The sequence below is a fragment of the Scomber scombrus genome, chromosome 17, assembly GCF_963691925.1.
Source record: "Scomber scombrus chromosome 17, fScoSco1.1, whole genome shotgun sequence".
Lineage (NCBI taxonomy): Eukaryota > Metazoa > Chordata > Actinopteri > Scombriformes > Scombridae > Scomber > Scomber scombrus.
This window is the reverse complement of record NC_084986.1, coordinates 16,418,562-16,434,425: the sequence shown is the minus strand read 5'-3', so window position 1 is coordinate 16,434,425 and position 15,864 is coordinate 16,418,562. Positions and strand designations below refer to the sequence as shown.

The 15,864-nt window shown below is 42.5% G+C and overlaps 1 protein-coding gene across 4 annotated transcripts in view; it reads left to right on the top strand.

The window, feature by feature from the left end:
* Nucleotides 1-3,953: 3,953 nt before the first annotated feature.
* Nucleotides 3,954-15,864, top strand: part of stxbp5a (syntaxin binding protein 5a (tomosyn)) — a 103,451-nt gene continuing 91,540 nt past the window's right edge. For all 4 annotated transcript variants that reach the window (XM_062437148.1, XM_062437150.1, XM_062437151.1 and 1 more), the window contains exons 1-2: nt 3,954-4,091; nt 6,877-6,974. In XM_062437148.1, coding sequence (XP_062293132.1) covers nt 3,954-4,091; nt 6,877-6,974 — 236 coding nt within the window. The remainder of the gene's footprint in view (nt 4,092-6,876; nt 6,975-15,864) is intronic.

The window sequence follows — 15,864 nt, the reverse complement described above, 5'->3', positions numbered from 1 at the left end:
ACTGGTTCTGCATGTTTTAGAAGTTGAATGAAGTTGATGGGGTCAACTATGTATTTTTCATGAATTTAAGTTCACTTCCTGTTACCACCGGGGGGCACTATGAGTTACGTGGGAAGTTATTATATCGGGACGTTCAGGGCGGAGCCATCATCATGTCCAGCAAGTTTGAAGCTGATTGGATGAAGTATGTGGGCGTGAGAGTCACTCGTATGTACATGGCGAGCACGCCAAAGTTAGTTGAGCCCTGGCAGACACGCCCTTTGACCTACGGATGCGCAGAGCACAAGTTAAGCTCAGCTAGGCCTGGATATGTTGCGTACCTAATTTGAACTTGATCGGGCGAACGCTGTGGGAGGAGTTAATTTTAGGCGGGAAAAATCAAAACCAAAATGGCCGACTTCCTGTTGGGTTGAGGTCATGAGGTCAAGAGGCTTTTTTGCATATGTGGGTATAATACATATATGTACCGAATTTTGTGAGCATAGGACAAAGTTAGCAAAATTCCCTATGGGCATTTTTGGACTTTGTAGGGGGCGCTATTCCGCCATTCTGCGTCGGCCATTCTGCGACCACCCAAAAATATCGAATTTCGGATGAGGCCGGACGTCCGTGCAAAAGTATAAGCATTTTCGCATTTGGGAAAGGGGCGAAATTAGGGCACGAAATGTCGGAAGAATAATAATAATAATAATAATAATAATAAACATTACAATTTCAATAGGGCTTTCGCCAGGCGACTTGCAGTCGCCGCTCGGGCCCTAATAACCCTAATCCTACAACCCCACCTCTTGTCTTACCGCCCTCTTTCTTTCCTTTCTGTCCTGCTCTCCTTGCACTTTGCCCCTTCATAAAAAAAAGAACAAAAAAAACCCCCTCTAATACAGCGCTGCCTCAGTGGAAAGCCTTATCAAAGAGCACAAACACAGCAGTCAGACTCTAAATACAACACACACACATACATACAATACAGCTAGATGAATGGCCTGGCCACAACACAATGGTGCTAAATTAAATCACTGATGTCAGACTCGCCAAAGGCCCTCCCCTCCCACATCACTCACTCACTCACACACATGCAAGGATTGACTAATAAGGACCTCTTTGTTTGCCTGCGTAATGTATTCTAGATCAGGAGATATCAGTTGGGGTTGGAAGGTGCGTGTGGTCAATTTCAGTTCATTATGCAAATCACTATTGCAACAATTGTTCTCAAGCCACCATGATATGGATTACTGAATTAATAATTTGCTTTATATCTTTTTGTGTCCTTTTTATTCAATAGCATCTTCCTTTCCTTGATGCATCCTTTACATCAGCTGTGTCTCAACAAAGGACAGCTTACGTGGAAACACATAGAGACTGGCACATATAATCAGAATGCATTATCACAATATGTCATCTTGGCGCGCATAGAAATGCCCTTTTTTGGACTTTTCTCCACTTTAGGACTGAGTTGGCATCAGGTGTTAGCAATAGCGCAAACACAGCTATTACTTCCGCTGCTGCACCCCTGTGCCTGCTGTCGAAGATGAGCGTGTTAGCAAACAGCTCAAACAGGTGGCAACGTCAGTGTCACTCAAGCATGAGCAGCCTCAGCTGAGCTTGTCAAGGCTGGTACTTCCATCTGTGACCTTACAAACACACACAGCTGCACTAAGGTTCTGAACTCATCTTTCTTAAGCTCTTTGGGGAAACATTACCGGTGATAAAGTTGTCTTGAGTGGTAGATCTTTATTGTAGCTGCCCCTGATAGATCACTGTCTGTCAGTCGTACTGAAAGAATACCATGATGCGGGCCACTGAGGTGATGAGGTTTATTTGGACACGCACATTTGTTTGTTTTTTAGACTCTTAAGGGCCATTTTGAGCTCATGGCCTTAACACAGTGTTGTTGCTAGTGGGGTGTATGGAGGTTATGAATTTGGAGAGGACTTATAAATATATATATATAAAAAGTCTAGTAGGATGCATGCATTGATCCCACACTCCAGATGTAGTGAATTTATCATAATTACTATCCTCAGGCTTAATGTTCAGGAGAACATCACAACCAAGTAGAATGTATTTTCTTATTTTGCGACGCTGCTAATATCCTTTGTATCCTGGAACCTTATGTATCTTATCGTACGTTGGGAAAGAGGCTGTGTTACCCCTCAACAAGTCCATCACAGGTTTTACACTGATATAGACAGTGATTCACACTTACAACCTTACCAAATAACTAGTGTATGGACTGTGAGAGGAAACCGGACACAATGAGAACATGAACTAGCAAATGCTAATTAACTGCATCACTTCAACGTATCTGCTACAGTATATTGCAAATAATATATAATAATTTGAAGAGAATTCAAACATAGATGTCCCGAGCTGAAGCACAACGTTCTGCAAGATAATTAAATCCTAATTTAATGCTTTCATGGTGAGAACAGTTTTTAATTTAAAGGATTTATACCCCAGTATTAGAAAAGCAGAAGATAAAACTGCATAATTGAAATCTTGACATCATAGCATATCACACCCTCTGTCCTTATAGTAACCCTCGATTTGGATAAGGATTCTCATGGCTGGATGAACTCTGAGGTCTGGCTTTTGACATTTGATGTGTTGCATCAGTTAAGATGACGCCAGTTAAGTTCAGTTAAGCATCACAGTTAAGGTCAGGGAGGGACATGTAAGGTCACCTCTGGGCTTTTTCCATTCAAAACCCTCCTCACTACCTTTCTCATTGTTAAATATTACTCCTGCTGCATGAGGTCGCACTTGCAGCTGTGCAGGGTTTTCCATATTCAGGGGGAGGGTGTAAATAACAGGTAAACTGTGGGAGTCCACCATAAGCAGGAAACAGCCATCACCATGGATACAGATAGACACATTGCTTCAAAAGGCATTGCTTGGTTTCATCTCCTAAATAAAGAAACCAAATTAGCACACAGTACTGTGTCCTGTAATATACTTACATGATCTGTTCTCTTTAAAATGGATGCCCTGGACATGCAAGTAAAAAGTCAAATGAGTTTTTGGACAAAGTGATACATTTTCTTCACATCATTTTTGATTTAAAAATTACATTATAAGAAACATGTGGCACGTGGTGTTTTTACCCCCCCCCCCCCGCCAAATTCTACATTCTGGCACCGCAAGATTTTATGGTGCACTTCCACTATCCACTGTGGTTTGTTATGGCCTTTAATATGGCGAAGCTTCAAGAGGCGGAGTGGATAGAACGAGGGTGTGTAGTGGATGGAAAAGGACTGAGCCCCTGTCGGTCTGTTTGTCTGTCTGCTTTTCTCTTTCTATACACACTCACACTGCTGCAGCATCCCAACATCACCAGCATCACCAGGTGCAGTGGAGCAAAACCTACTATGTGTGCGTGGGAGAGAGGGATGGGAGGGGGGCGTTGTCGCTGGGGGCAGATGAAAGGAGGAGAGAGAGAGAGAGAGAGAGAGAGAGAGAGAGAGAGAGAGAGAGAGAGAGAGAGAGAGAGAGAGAGAGATGGTAAGGTGGCGGGATTTGTGTTGAAGCCTCTGCTCTGTCAGACATGCGCAAGAGCTGCAGCAGGGGAGGGAGGGAAGCCGAGAGGAAGAGCAGAGCCACCGAGACGCAGTGGGGCACAGCACGGACTCCGAGCAAATTACACCGACGCACCAACATCTCAACGGCCGTCTACAAATTCACACGCCAAGAGGCAACCTGTGCAGTGCGGGCAGAGCCTTCCAGCATGGAGACTGCGCTAAAAAACAAGCATTAAAATGTGAGATTTACAAAGGAAATCAGAAGAGAGAGAGAGAGCGCGCGCGCGCGAGAGAGAGAGAGAGAGAGAGAGAGAGAGAGAGAGAGAGAGAGAGAGAGAGAGAGAGCGTGTGTGTGTGTGTGTTTGAGAGAGAGAAAGTGGCTATCCCCTTTATCTTTTGCGGGTGATCTCAAATTCTGTGCTCTGCAGTCTGAAAATGAAGAAGTTCAACATCAGGAAGGTGCTGGACGGCTTGAAGGAGGCGTCCTCCTCCACCCCGTCTGTCCATGTGGGGCCACAGGAGAACCATCTGATCCAGGAGACCCTTCAGTCCGACCATTTCCAGCTCTGCAAGGTGGGCGAGACTGATGATTTTATTATACAGCTGTATTCATCACGGCTAACCCCTCCGCATGTAGTCTTTTATTCTTATTATGCACAGTTTGCAGTGCACTTATCCCATCCCAGGATACAGCAGGTGCAAGTGGGCTACGTTCACACAGTAAATTAATGAATTGGTAAACCATTTTACTCCGTAGTCTTCTAAATTAAAATAAGCACCTGGCTGGCTGAAGGTCTATTTACTCTTTGGCAAAATGTCCTTTTTAGAAAGGCAATCATTAAAGCGTTCTGTGCCATCCCAAAGCATAGCACACAGCCTATACCTAGATAACTACACTGCGCATACTGTATGGCGAGTGCGCTCAGTCGACAGGACAATAAACAAGTTCCAATATGGTTACATGTTCTGCCTGGTAATTGCAGTTCAGTGGCATAAACCATCTATTTATTTCGGGTATGATAGTAGAAGATATTACCCCTGTGTTAAATGCCACCGTTTTCTGTATGTGCGCTTGGCATGAACTGTTACATCGAGGGGTTGGGCCAAACTGATCCCTTCTTGCATAATCTGCTGGGTTTGGATTAGTAAAAGGGTGATTTCTGGTTGATGTTTGGTTTGGTTTGTGTGTGCGTGTGTTCCCTTTTTGCATTGTCTTTTCCTTGCAGTGTTCATCCCCTTCTTCCTCACCCATATTTATCCTTCTCTCCTCTCATATACACACACCTCATACTTAACTCTCTCACCCTCTCCTTGCACACACACACACACACACACACACACACACACACACACACACACACACACACACACACACACACACACACACACACACACACACACACACACACACACACACACACACACACACACCACTTTAGAGGACATCACATTGACTTACATTCATATCCTGAAGACCTATCCTGAACCATAACCACTACTTGCCTAATGCTAAACCTTACCCTAACCTTAGCATAACATTAACTTAGAATCAAGTCTTCACCCTAAAATGAAAGATTTACATTAAAGGGTCTTGCTTTTTTTCCCCCATAATGGAGGCAAGTCCCCACAACATGACTGTGCAAACAGATTTATGTCTCCACAACATGAGGAATAACTTGAGCAGTCACACACACTGACACACACACTCACTACTTTGCCCCCAGATCATTGATCCATTGGGGACTGATGGCGCCTGAAGTGGGGGCCTGTTTGAAAAAAAAAAAACAAAACAGCTCTGACCTTCCTTTTCTGAATTGGCCACAACAATGGATGGGGTTAATAAACCCTCATGCAATTTACATGCTGTGTGTGCTACATCTTAGTCCCCTGTAATGTTAAATCTGGATTTCCCCCGTGTGCCCTACGCTCATATTGATTTACCCCACACATGAACTTGCAAAGCTGTAACAGAATTGAATGTGATTTCTCGCAAAGGTTTTTATTTGTACATTTGAATTGTAAATGATAGTATCCTTGTAAAATGTTTGCTTTTCCTTATGGGGCATTGTGCTGAAAACACGACCTTTAGGTCAACTGCCACAATATACCAATTGTCTGCATCTTGTTTAACATGGAGAAGTCTCTGTTATCTACTGGAAGTTAACATCATGGTAGAGTAATATGATTATTGTTGTTGTTTAATCAGAGGAACACCAACATAAACTACGGCAGAGTTGCTATAAGGTTCACCTTAGTAAACCGCAATCATCTTTAAAGTTGACAGAGGGACTAAGGAATAAAGAAAAGAAAAAAAACTATTAGAAAACAAGATGGCATAATCAGGAGTTGAGTCTACACATCTAAGGGCTTGGGGGACGTTGTAGTCTACTGACGAGAAGAGAGATTGCAGGTTTCTACATCAGCCTGAATATGTTAATCAACAGCCAGACATCCTAATGAAGTATCTGTGAACAAGACTTTAACCTCCCTCCTTCACCGTCGCTGTCTGTCTGGACAGGAGCTTGCTGTAGTGTTTCTCTGCGAGAAAGGCAGGTGTCTCTGCTGCACTGAGTGCTTCTTATGTAATGTGCTTTAGCCTTCTGCCGCTAAGCAAACAAATCCAACAGCCCACCACCGGCTGACTGATGCCATAAAGCTTCAGTCACACACACACACACACACACACACACACACACACACACACACACACACACACACACACACACACACACACACACACACACACACACACCCACCACACACACACACACACACACACACACACACACACACACACACACACACACACACACACACACACACACACACACACACACACACACACACATACATATATACAGAGGGTGGACAAAAAGAAACCAGCTCACAATGCGATGCACTTCAGTCGAAGGCTCTGCAACAAATCATTATACTCCTTATTGTTGTGTTTTTTGTGTATTTCATTTTCTAGACTTCAGTGTAATCACGACCTCATGTGGGAGGCAGTCAGAGAAAGAAAAATGGGTTAAAAAAGAGAGAAATGAGAGAGAAGAAATCTCAAAATAGGCCTGTGATTATAAAAGGATCCTTAATAGCAAAGCCGAATATCAAGTCTATCACGAAGAACAGGGTACCCATGCATAGAGAGACCATTTGTTCCTGTCTTTCATTTTCTCTTGTTTGCGCAATTTCAGACTTTACATTTGTTTCATAACACTTTTCCGCATCCATCTGTGCCATTTGTTTACCAAAATCAGGTGTGTGACATCCTTTGACAAAACAACACCCTTGCTGTGAAATGCAAACTGATATCCTCTCTAACACATTCTCTTTCTCCATCTCCCGGCGGATCTCCCAGACTGTCCGTCATGGCTTCCCATATCAGCCATCATCCATGGCTTTCGACCCGGTGCAGAAGATACTGGCCATCGGCACCCAGAGAGGAGCTCTCAGATTGTATCCTTTTAGTTATCAATGAGCTTTTACAGGTTACTGTGTCTTTTGGCAGCTCATTTGGGCCTTGCATCCCATGGAGGCAGCAGCAGGTAAGAGAACAGATGTTTGAACGTCTGTAGTTAGATGCTGATGTGCATTGGTGGGTTGTTAGTATATTTTAAAAGTGTGCCGAAGTGTTAATGGCAGCATTCACGGGTTGCCAGTTTGAGCTCTGTATGTGCTTGTGAGCTAATACAATCTTACATTTGTCTCTATCTTCAAATCCAAATTCTAGGTGTGGTAATATGGTAAGATAATTCTTAAACAAAGGCCTAATTAGGTGCTGCTTACACTGACCTTGCTCGATTGTTGCACACTTGCTTGCACATTTTAAATCACAGTAAAGGTCAGTGAAAAGCCTGCACTTATACATATATTGAAGAAAGTGCTGCCATTCAGCTGCAGAAGTAGCTCGCTGAGGTAGCGTTCATCGGCTTCCTTGCAATAAGAGGACGTTTACATAAACAGGGACAACAGCTTGCAATGAAATGGCACCGCAGGGAGTTGTATAGTTTCAGAGAACGCCTGCGAGCTGGCCTGTGTCAGGCTGCTTTAACAGGTCCTCCTTGTGTTCTCCTGCCTGTCCAACAACCTTTGCCAGCTCATTACGGTGTGATGAAGAGCTGCCCGCTTGGCTGTCCCTCGTTCCTACCTGCTGGCAGCTAGCTTTGTGACTCAGACTCAGTTCACCTGCACTGGAAAGGTGAGGATATAAACAGAGCTACTCGCAGACAGAGGAGGGTGAGGCGGCAGATTTGTGATTGTCAGACGATGGCCCATTTACCTTTTTTAATATGTTTCCTGTTCTTATTCAAATCAGAGTGAGAGAGTCAGAGAAGATAAAATCCACCACTTTTTCTCGAGATGACTGAATGTTCCTGAAGGTTCAACTGAAACTGCATGAATTCTTCATCCATGCATTAGAGGAAAGGAGAATCCCTGCTCTGGTAGAAATACTATGATGTAGGAAATGTTGAATAATCTTAATGGGGCTCATGTCTTGCTGGCTGGTACATTACTACCGTGAGCTCCAGACTGGGTAAATTTGTGGCATGAAAGAACCAATCAGCTTAGAGATTCTCTCCCTCAGACTATTCAGAGTTTGGGTGAAATGATCTTGTCAGATGGTTTCTGCTGGCTGAAACTGGTCACTTTGAAATGGAACATAGGAATCTCTCTTGTGTTTGAGTGATGTGGATCTGATAGTCTTATCAGAGTCTAGGGAAGGTGAATTGGGAATCATCTATCTATTCTTCGGTGCCGTTCTCTTCCCCTGTCATTTGCTGTTTAGTCAACCTTGTTTCTTTATCTGATGACAATGATACCTGCGTGGCAGGACGGGAGCATAATGGAGATTTCATGATTCATATTTTTTTGATGTTGCTGTGCTACAGTTTGCAGATGTTTTTTGTTTATGTGTATTGGAAAGTTGCAAGTTGGTTTTTGTGAAAAATGTCCAGGGACTCCTGCACTGATACATATCTATCCTGGAGATAGATATTATGTTCAGTTAGTAGCTACTGGTGGCTGTTGGTGTCTATGCATGTTGGTGTCTATGTGTGCTTGCTTGACTTGCTGGCCTGCCAGGACATTTGGCTGCACCCCTCTCCTATAGAGGATTACAGGAAGTGGTGGATCAAGGACCTCAGCCTGGCAGCGTGGCAGAGGACTGAGAATTACAGCAGGAACAGGACGGGTGTCTGTGGATATGTACATGTGTGCAAGCGAAAATGCGTGTATGTGTTTATACGTGTGCGAATCCTCTGAGGAGACAGCTGATCCCTCCAGCCATAAAGCCAATCATTTCTGTGATCGCCCCCAAAACTGTCCCGTGTTTGATGCTTGCCACTGACTCTGCTTCTGCGTCCACTGTCCAGCTGGGAAGATGGCAATGTCCCTTTGGTGTTGTCCGGAGGAGGGAAAGAGGGGAATAGAGATAGAGGTTGGTGGGGAAGCCAGTGGAGAGAAGAGGCCGATAGATGAGGTGGAGCAGTGAAAGAGAATAGATAGGAAAGAGTGAGAGAGGCAGGTTATCCCCTGCTTCAGGATCTAATAGCCAAGAATAGAATCCTTATTGATCTGTGTGTGGTAATGCAGTGAGACAGATATGCCCAAGTGCACACACTGCTCTCAATTGTTTTCTGCAGAATATCTCATTGGCAAACAGCTTTTTCGAAATAAATTGTGAGCATTTAAAAAACAGGTTTAGCTGTGTAAGCAGTCCATGCACATTAGCTATCCACTGGATTTCCAATGTAGTTTCAAAACGTAAGCAGAAATACATTGTTAAATGCTGAATGAAAGAAGCAGTTTTGGTTTTGGGTGTTATGACAAAATGTTTGTGGTAACAGGTTGGGTTGCAGGTATTAGATGGAACCTTTGTTATGTCCTTGTTCTGTAACCAGCCAACTAATTTAACCCAACACGAAATTTTCGGTCTTTAGTTTGATGGTGGTGGTTGTTTGATAGTATCATAGGTGGTGATATTTTGAACCTTCATTGGAGCTAAACATGACCATGCAAAAAAAAAGAAAAAAGACATTCAACAGAGCATACAGCGCAATCATGAAATCAGTCAATTATGAAAATTAAAACGCATCTCAGCTACAACATTGAGCTCATACAACAGTGTTTTGCTTCTAAATATTCCACATCCTGCCTAAATATTAAGTGTGAAATTCATAAGCAGAAAGAAATGTAGTCCATCCACCCCATCAGCAACCTGAAGGGGCAGTATAGACCCTCACATTTTTGAGTACTAACTGAATTGGATCTCTAAAATTAAGTGTTGAGAATTGTTGTTTAATAATTGGTTAGGTCATAAAATGTCTTATTCTTGGGTCAGATATTTTCTATTTCAAATCTGAAAATATGGAAAATTTGCTCATTTACAACTGTATTTTAATCAGGCAAAATTCTATTATGGCTGCTTGTGTTGAAAAACACATTTATTCCTCTAATTACAAAAAAGTTTCTTATTGGCACTAGATTTGAAAAATGTCAACAATACCCAGCCCTAGTAATGTGTAGCCTTAATAACCAGCTTTCCAGTTATGGGTAGGATCCATCCTGGATGTAAACAAACGCTTTTAAAAAATAGAAAAAACAAATAGTTTATATGTATGTATTTTTATGTGTGTGTTTGCTGGGTGGTTACAGGAGTGATGGTAGCACTATAACTCAAAGACTCCCTGTGAGACAGCAAGATGCAGATCAATAGATCAAATTGTCACTTCATGCTCTGCCAGATTATCTCATCGGCACGCACAGGACATCATAGGACTCACAAATACAAATGGAGGCAGACACACGCACACTCACACACAGTTATTATTTCAGAGAGACGTGAGGAGGTGGCAGAGGTAACACACACAAATAGGCCTTCACATATATGCACACACACACACACACACACACACACACACACACACACACACACACACACACACACACACACACACACACACACACACACACACACACACACACACACACACACACACACACAAGCATATAATGGTAGCTGACTTTTACAAGTGTTAGTGAATGGCACACGCAAATACTGTATGTTTACTGACATACACAGTAGGGCAAACGTTTGCACATGCTGTCGCATACATGTTTGCTGAGACAACTTTGTTCACACACATTCACAAACAGACACAGTAACTGCTGTGACTGGCAGCAGTAGCCCTGTGCAGCTTTTGGTCGTAGCACAGATTGACTATGACATATCTTCATCATTAATCTTCGTTGTGATTCACTCAGTAACTGTGCTACCCTGCAAGCTTTGTCTGCAGCCAGAGGAGAACCTTACTGAGCCATATCTTTGCTGATTGGAGTGCACAATTGAAATGTTGAAATAGAAATTGTAGCCCAGCAAGTAAAAGAAGGTTTCCTTTGGTGTATTACCCACAAGTAAAAGTGTCCAAATGGTAGCTCACATTCTCCAGAGAGCTTCACACTGCGTGTACATGCATATTTCTCTTTGTGAATAAACTTTGATTGTAAATTTCCTTGTACTTCAATGTATGTACGGAATTTCCATTTGACTCTAATGTGATATAGGTTCTTGTTTGAGAGAGCAGTTCACAGATGCTTCAAACAGCACGCTGACTGTAAGTAATTTATATGTTTGTGATAATGATAATGGATTTTGATTGTAATTAGCCATAAGCCTCAACTCTCCAGCTTCTCTCTGCTTGTCTTCAGTGTATTCAGAGAAAGCGGGTTAGTAAATGGTGAGAAAGTGTCTTATGTCAAGCTCCCTTTCCAGTTTATTGCCTAAAGAGTGTGGGAGCTTCTTTTCCGGTCACAGATCATTTGTTTATTCATTTATTCCTCTATCTGTTTTGTTGCATCTTTATTCTCTTCCCCTCTTTTTGCTTGTTGCTCATTGGTGTTGCCACTTGCAAGCTAATTCTTCGAGATGGCACTCCATAGTGCAGACCGGGCCTGGGGTTGTGTATGTATGTGTGTGTGTGTGTGTGTGTGTGTGTCTGTGTGTCTGTGTGTGTGTTTCTGTCATCATTCAGTTATGCAATGTGCTGAAGCTTGGCACATCAAAGCTGAGGCTGACTAAAACAACAACACTCTTATCAATGGAGTTAAACTGCTGCTGCTGTCACTATGCTATATGTATGAGCATGCACATGTATGGTCATACATATGTGCTGATACAATACTGTCCCCATTTTATACTGCTAGAAATCTTCCATTTGTGCTCCTGTGTTGATGTGTTGGAAAATAAATTCCTGTGTCATTCCTGTTACAGTGCTTAGTGTGTTAGCTAGCTATAGCATATAGGGGATTGGGGAACAGGGGAAGAGGTATCCAACAAAATCAAGTAGGATTAGTATCGCATCCCAGTTGACCTTATCTTACTTTCATACAATTGAGACAAGGATTGGCAGGGGGGGTGAGGGGTCGGAATAGCTTGAAATAAAGCTACCCACCCTTGTGGCTGTTGACAGAATTTGGTGAATGCATGTATATCTGAGTGTACAGGGCTGTTGGTTGGGTTGGGGGGGGGGGGGTCAGCTTGTGCCTGCCAGATTTTTTTATTTTTTTTTTTATTGTCAAAAGTAGAGTCTGCAGCGAGGTCATTGGAGAGCTGCTGAGATGTGGCTTTCATGTCAGTCCGGTGCACATCAACTTTACAACTTTACGGGAACAAAGAGTGTGTGTGTTCCTGCAAGTGTTCGTGCACTGTAGTGAAGTACTCTTAATCAAAGACCCCTTGTGTACCAGGTTTCATCTTTCATGCTCTCCAAAAGCACTCAGCATCCTCTGTTCTATCGGTTCTTAGAAATGGAAAACAAATTTTGCTGCATCAGAGCTACAACAGTGTGGTTGCTGCCACTTTCTGTCCAATATCCTGACAGTGTGTCCTGCTTAAGACCTTTAGCCTTGACAAGCACCAAATGGGATTTGGATGATTAAAGTTGTGCTCCTGTGTTGCCTTTCTTCAATAATTTACTGTACATTTAACTTTAGCTTGTATGCCTCTTGCCCCCTGTCCCTTATCTCTGCCTGTTTCTGTCCTGCCAGATATGATATTCATGTGTGTGTGTGTCTGCATGTTCAAGTGAGACATATAACTTTCAAGGTTAGTGATGTTTTACCGACTCACTAATGGGAAAGTTCAGATGAGAGTCAAATGGATTTTTGTCAGGAAGAAAATTCCACACACATGCACACACATGCACAATAACATATCCAAGCACACACAGTCTTTCTCTCCCCAGTGAGTCATCACAATTCAGATATTTCTGTTCAGGAAAGCAATGTTTTGTGGAAGACAAAATATCATGATGACCTGAAGCCTAATAGTGAGGTCTGCTGTCGGGGATCAGTACTAATATTGTATAGAACTATTTTTTTCTTTGTAAATTATGATATTCATAGAAAGATATATTAACAGCTATTAAGGTTTGATACAGCAGGAACTAATTCATTCCTGCTCCTTTTTATTTCATAGGTTACTATAGAAAAATAATAGAAAACTGGCTGTTGAACAGTGTATATGTGCGTGTGATATAGAGCAGCAATGCCTGAGAGGTCACCAACCTGTGCACTAATTATTCCCAACAGACGGCAGGCAACGCTTGAGTGGCTCATCGTAAATACACAGTGACATGTGGTCTGGAGAGAATAAATGGGTACAGATTTGTACACATACACTTTGAGGGCGTACCTAGTGCACTGTTGGCTTTATTCTGACTTGTATATGGTAAATAATCAAAATTCAGAATCAGAAAAAGGTTTATTTTCACCTACAAGGAATTTGCTTTGGTCTGATGATACATAACAATATACATATTGTAAGGACAAAAACAGACAAGTAATGCAAAATACAAGAAAGATAAAACAAATTGAAAATAGAAGATATGAAAAAGTATTGTAAGATATGAGTATATGTCTGGAATGTGCAAAAGTTCTCAGTATGAAGTATGAGGATGTGTGCAATATAGAATATGTGCAAGATGATAGCAGAAGCAAGCTTGTGACAGGAGGGTCGCCGGTTCAATCCTCCACACTGGCAAGATAAATCTGCCCTTGAGCATTGGCTTTGACCGGCTGAACTTCTTCAGCTGCTGCAGGAATTACATCCTCTGATAAGCCTTCTTGGTGCAGTCACTGATGTTCAGCTCCCACTTGAGGTCTTGAAAATGATGGTTCCTAGGAAGCAGAAGGATTCAACAACATCAACTGGGCATTCACACAGGGTGATGGGGGTTGAGGGGGGCTGGATTCTTTGCGAAGTCCACAACCTTCTCCACTGTCAGAGCGTTGAGCTCTGCCATCTGCATATGGACTGTTTCCCCAGCTTAGAGGAAGGTAGAGCTTGTCTTGCAGCAGAGCTGGGACGATGGTGTTAAAGGCGGTGCTGAAATCCATAAACAGGATTCTTGCGTAGTTTCATGCAGGGTCCAGGTGCTGGACGATGAAGTGGATATACAAATTTACTGCATCATCCACCAGACCTCCGTTATGGTTTTGAGGTGGGACAGTACAAGCCGCTTAAAATACTTCATTATTACATAGGTCAGGGCGACAGTAGTAGAGATGCACCGATTGATCAACCTCTGATCAAAAAAGGCTGGTTTTCAGTAGATCAGCCATGACCAGGGGGCGGCTTCCGTCAGTCGACATCTGCTGTTGAAGTTTCTCAAAGTACAGTTATTAAGCATCTCTCACCACCTTGCTAAACCTGTATTTAGACTCTTTAAACTGGTCCCTGTCCCCACTCCTAAACTCCTCCTTTTCCAACCTTAGCTCTCTGAGTTTAGCTGTGAAGCAGGGTTTGTCATTGTTGCAACTAACCCTGGTGAATGATGGTACACTCACAGAAGCTAATGTATGATGTCACAGCCTCTGTGTACTCATCCAGATTGTTGGTAGTAGTCCTGAAAACATACCAGTCAACACAGTCCAAGCATCTGTCAAGATCCTCCATAACTTCATGGGTCCACCTCTCCTCATAACAGGTTTAGAGAGTTTTAACTTCTGCCTGTATGCGGGATCCAGGTGGACTTTGACTATGAGTGTCCCAGTGCAGCTCAGGGGACTGTGTGATAGGCACTGTTGATTGCAGTGGAAAAGTGAGCTAAAATGTTGTCCTCTCTGATCAGGTATTTAATCAGCTGATAGTATTTAGGAAGAGTCTGGGTTTATCTGCTAGACACAATACAGACGACTTTGCCTAGTGTACATGTGCCTGCAGTGGAATATAAACACCAACCAGAATGAATGAAGTGAACTCACAGGGGGCGTAGGTTTTACAGTTGATGAGAAGAGTTTCCAGAACAGGAAACAAGTGCTTCAGCATCATTGTCACATCTTTACACCAGCCACTGTTACATAATTTGGCCAGGCAAATTATATAGTGTTTGCAGCTCTGGAATTGCTTGTCATAATGTTTTGATGCGCTAATTATATAGCATTAATTGAAAGTAAATTGATCGATGCTGCAGTCATGTAGGCATCGTTTACAGATCTTTAATCCTGTCAGAGGGGAACGTTTTGAGAATTGAGAGGCTTTGAATTGCAGTGATTGATTTGGTGTTGGAGGTGGGGAAGCATGCATATCAGACCAACTTGTGACAGCTGATGGTGAATACAAAAAACTTCAGCTGTGAGCAGTGGACAAACTCAATCAAGGCCACACCTTGGAAGATTAAAAAGCAAAGGGACAGATACTGTGGGTGCCAAGCCACATATTGTGAGGTGTTCATGGGAGATGAATGCATAACAGAATAGGAAAAACAGGATTTTAACCCTAAACTTAACCTGTGCTCATTCCAATATTGCACTTCCTTCATGCTCTCACAGTCCCCTTAAGGTGCTATATTAAAGTGCACTGATATAAATTGGCACCAATTTCCTCTTATTTCACTCACTCATTTAGTTTTCTATGGACACATTAAACTTTTAACAAGTGTTTAAGTTTATGATACAAGGTAGTGGCCCCCTGTTTAGTTAAAGAGTTATTATTACTGGAAATCAACTTACAATCATCTATACAACTGTTTCATCCTTCTCCATGCTTATAACATTTATATGTACATTTTTCCGTTGATATTTTTCATCAATGTAGCAAGGTACAGTAGGTACTAGCTAGCATGCTATGCAGGCTAGTGCTTAACATGGTGGAGCTTGCTCACTGTTGTCCTGTGTAATGAGGGAATATTAATGATATTTTCGGTGTGTATATCTTTGGATTTAGCTCCAAATACAGTTATGTAGACACTCTCTGTCTGATCATCTTTGATGTAACAATGTTGCCTTGAGCCCAGATCTTAGCAATTATTTTGTTGAGTACAATTTTAGATAAAATAATCCAATACAT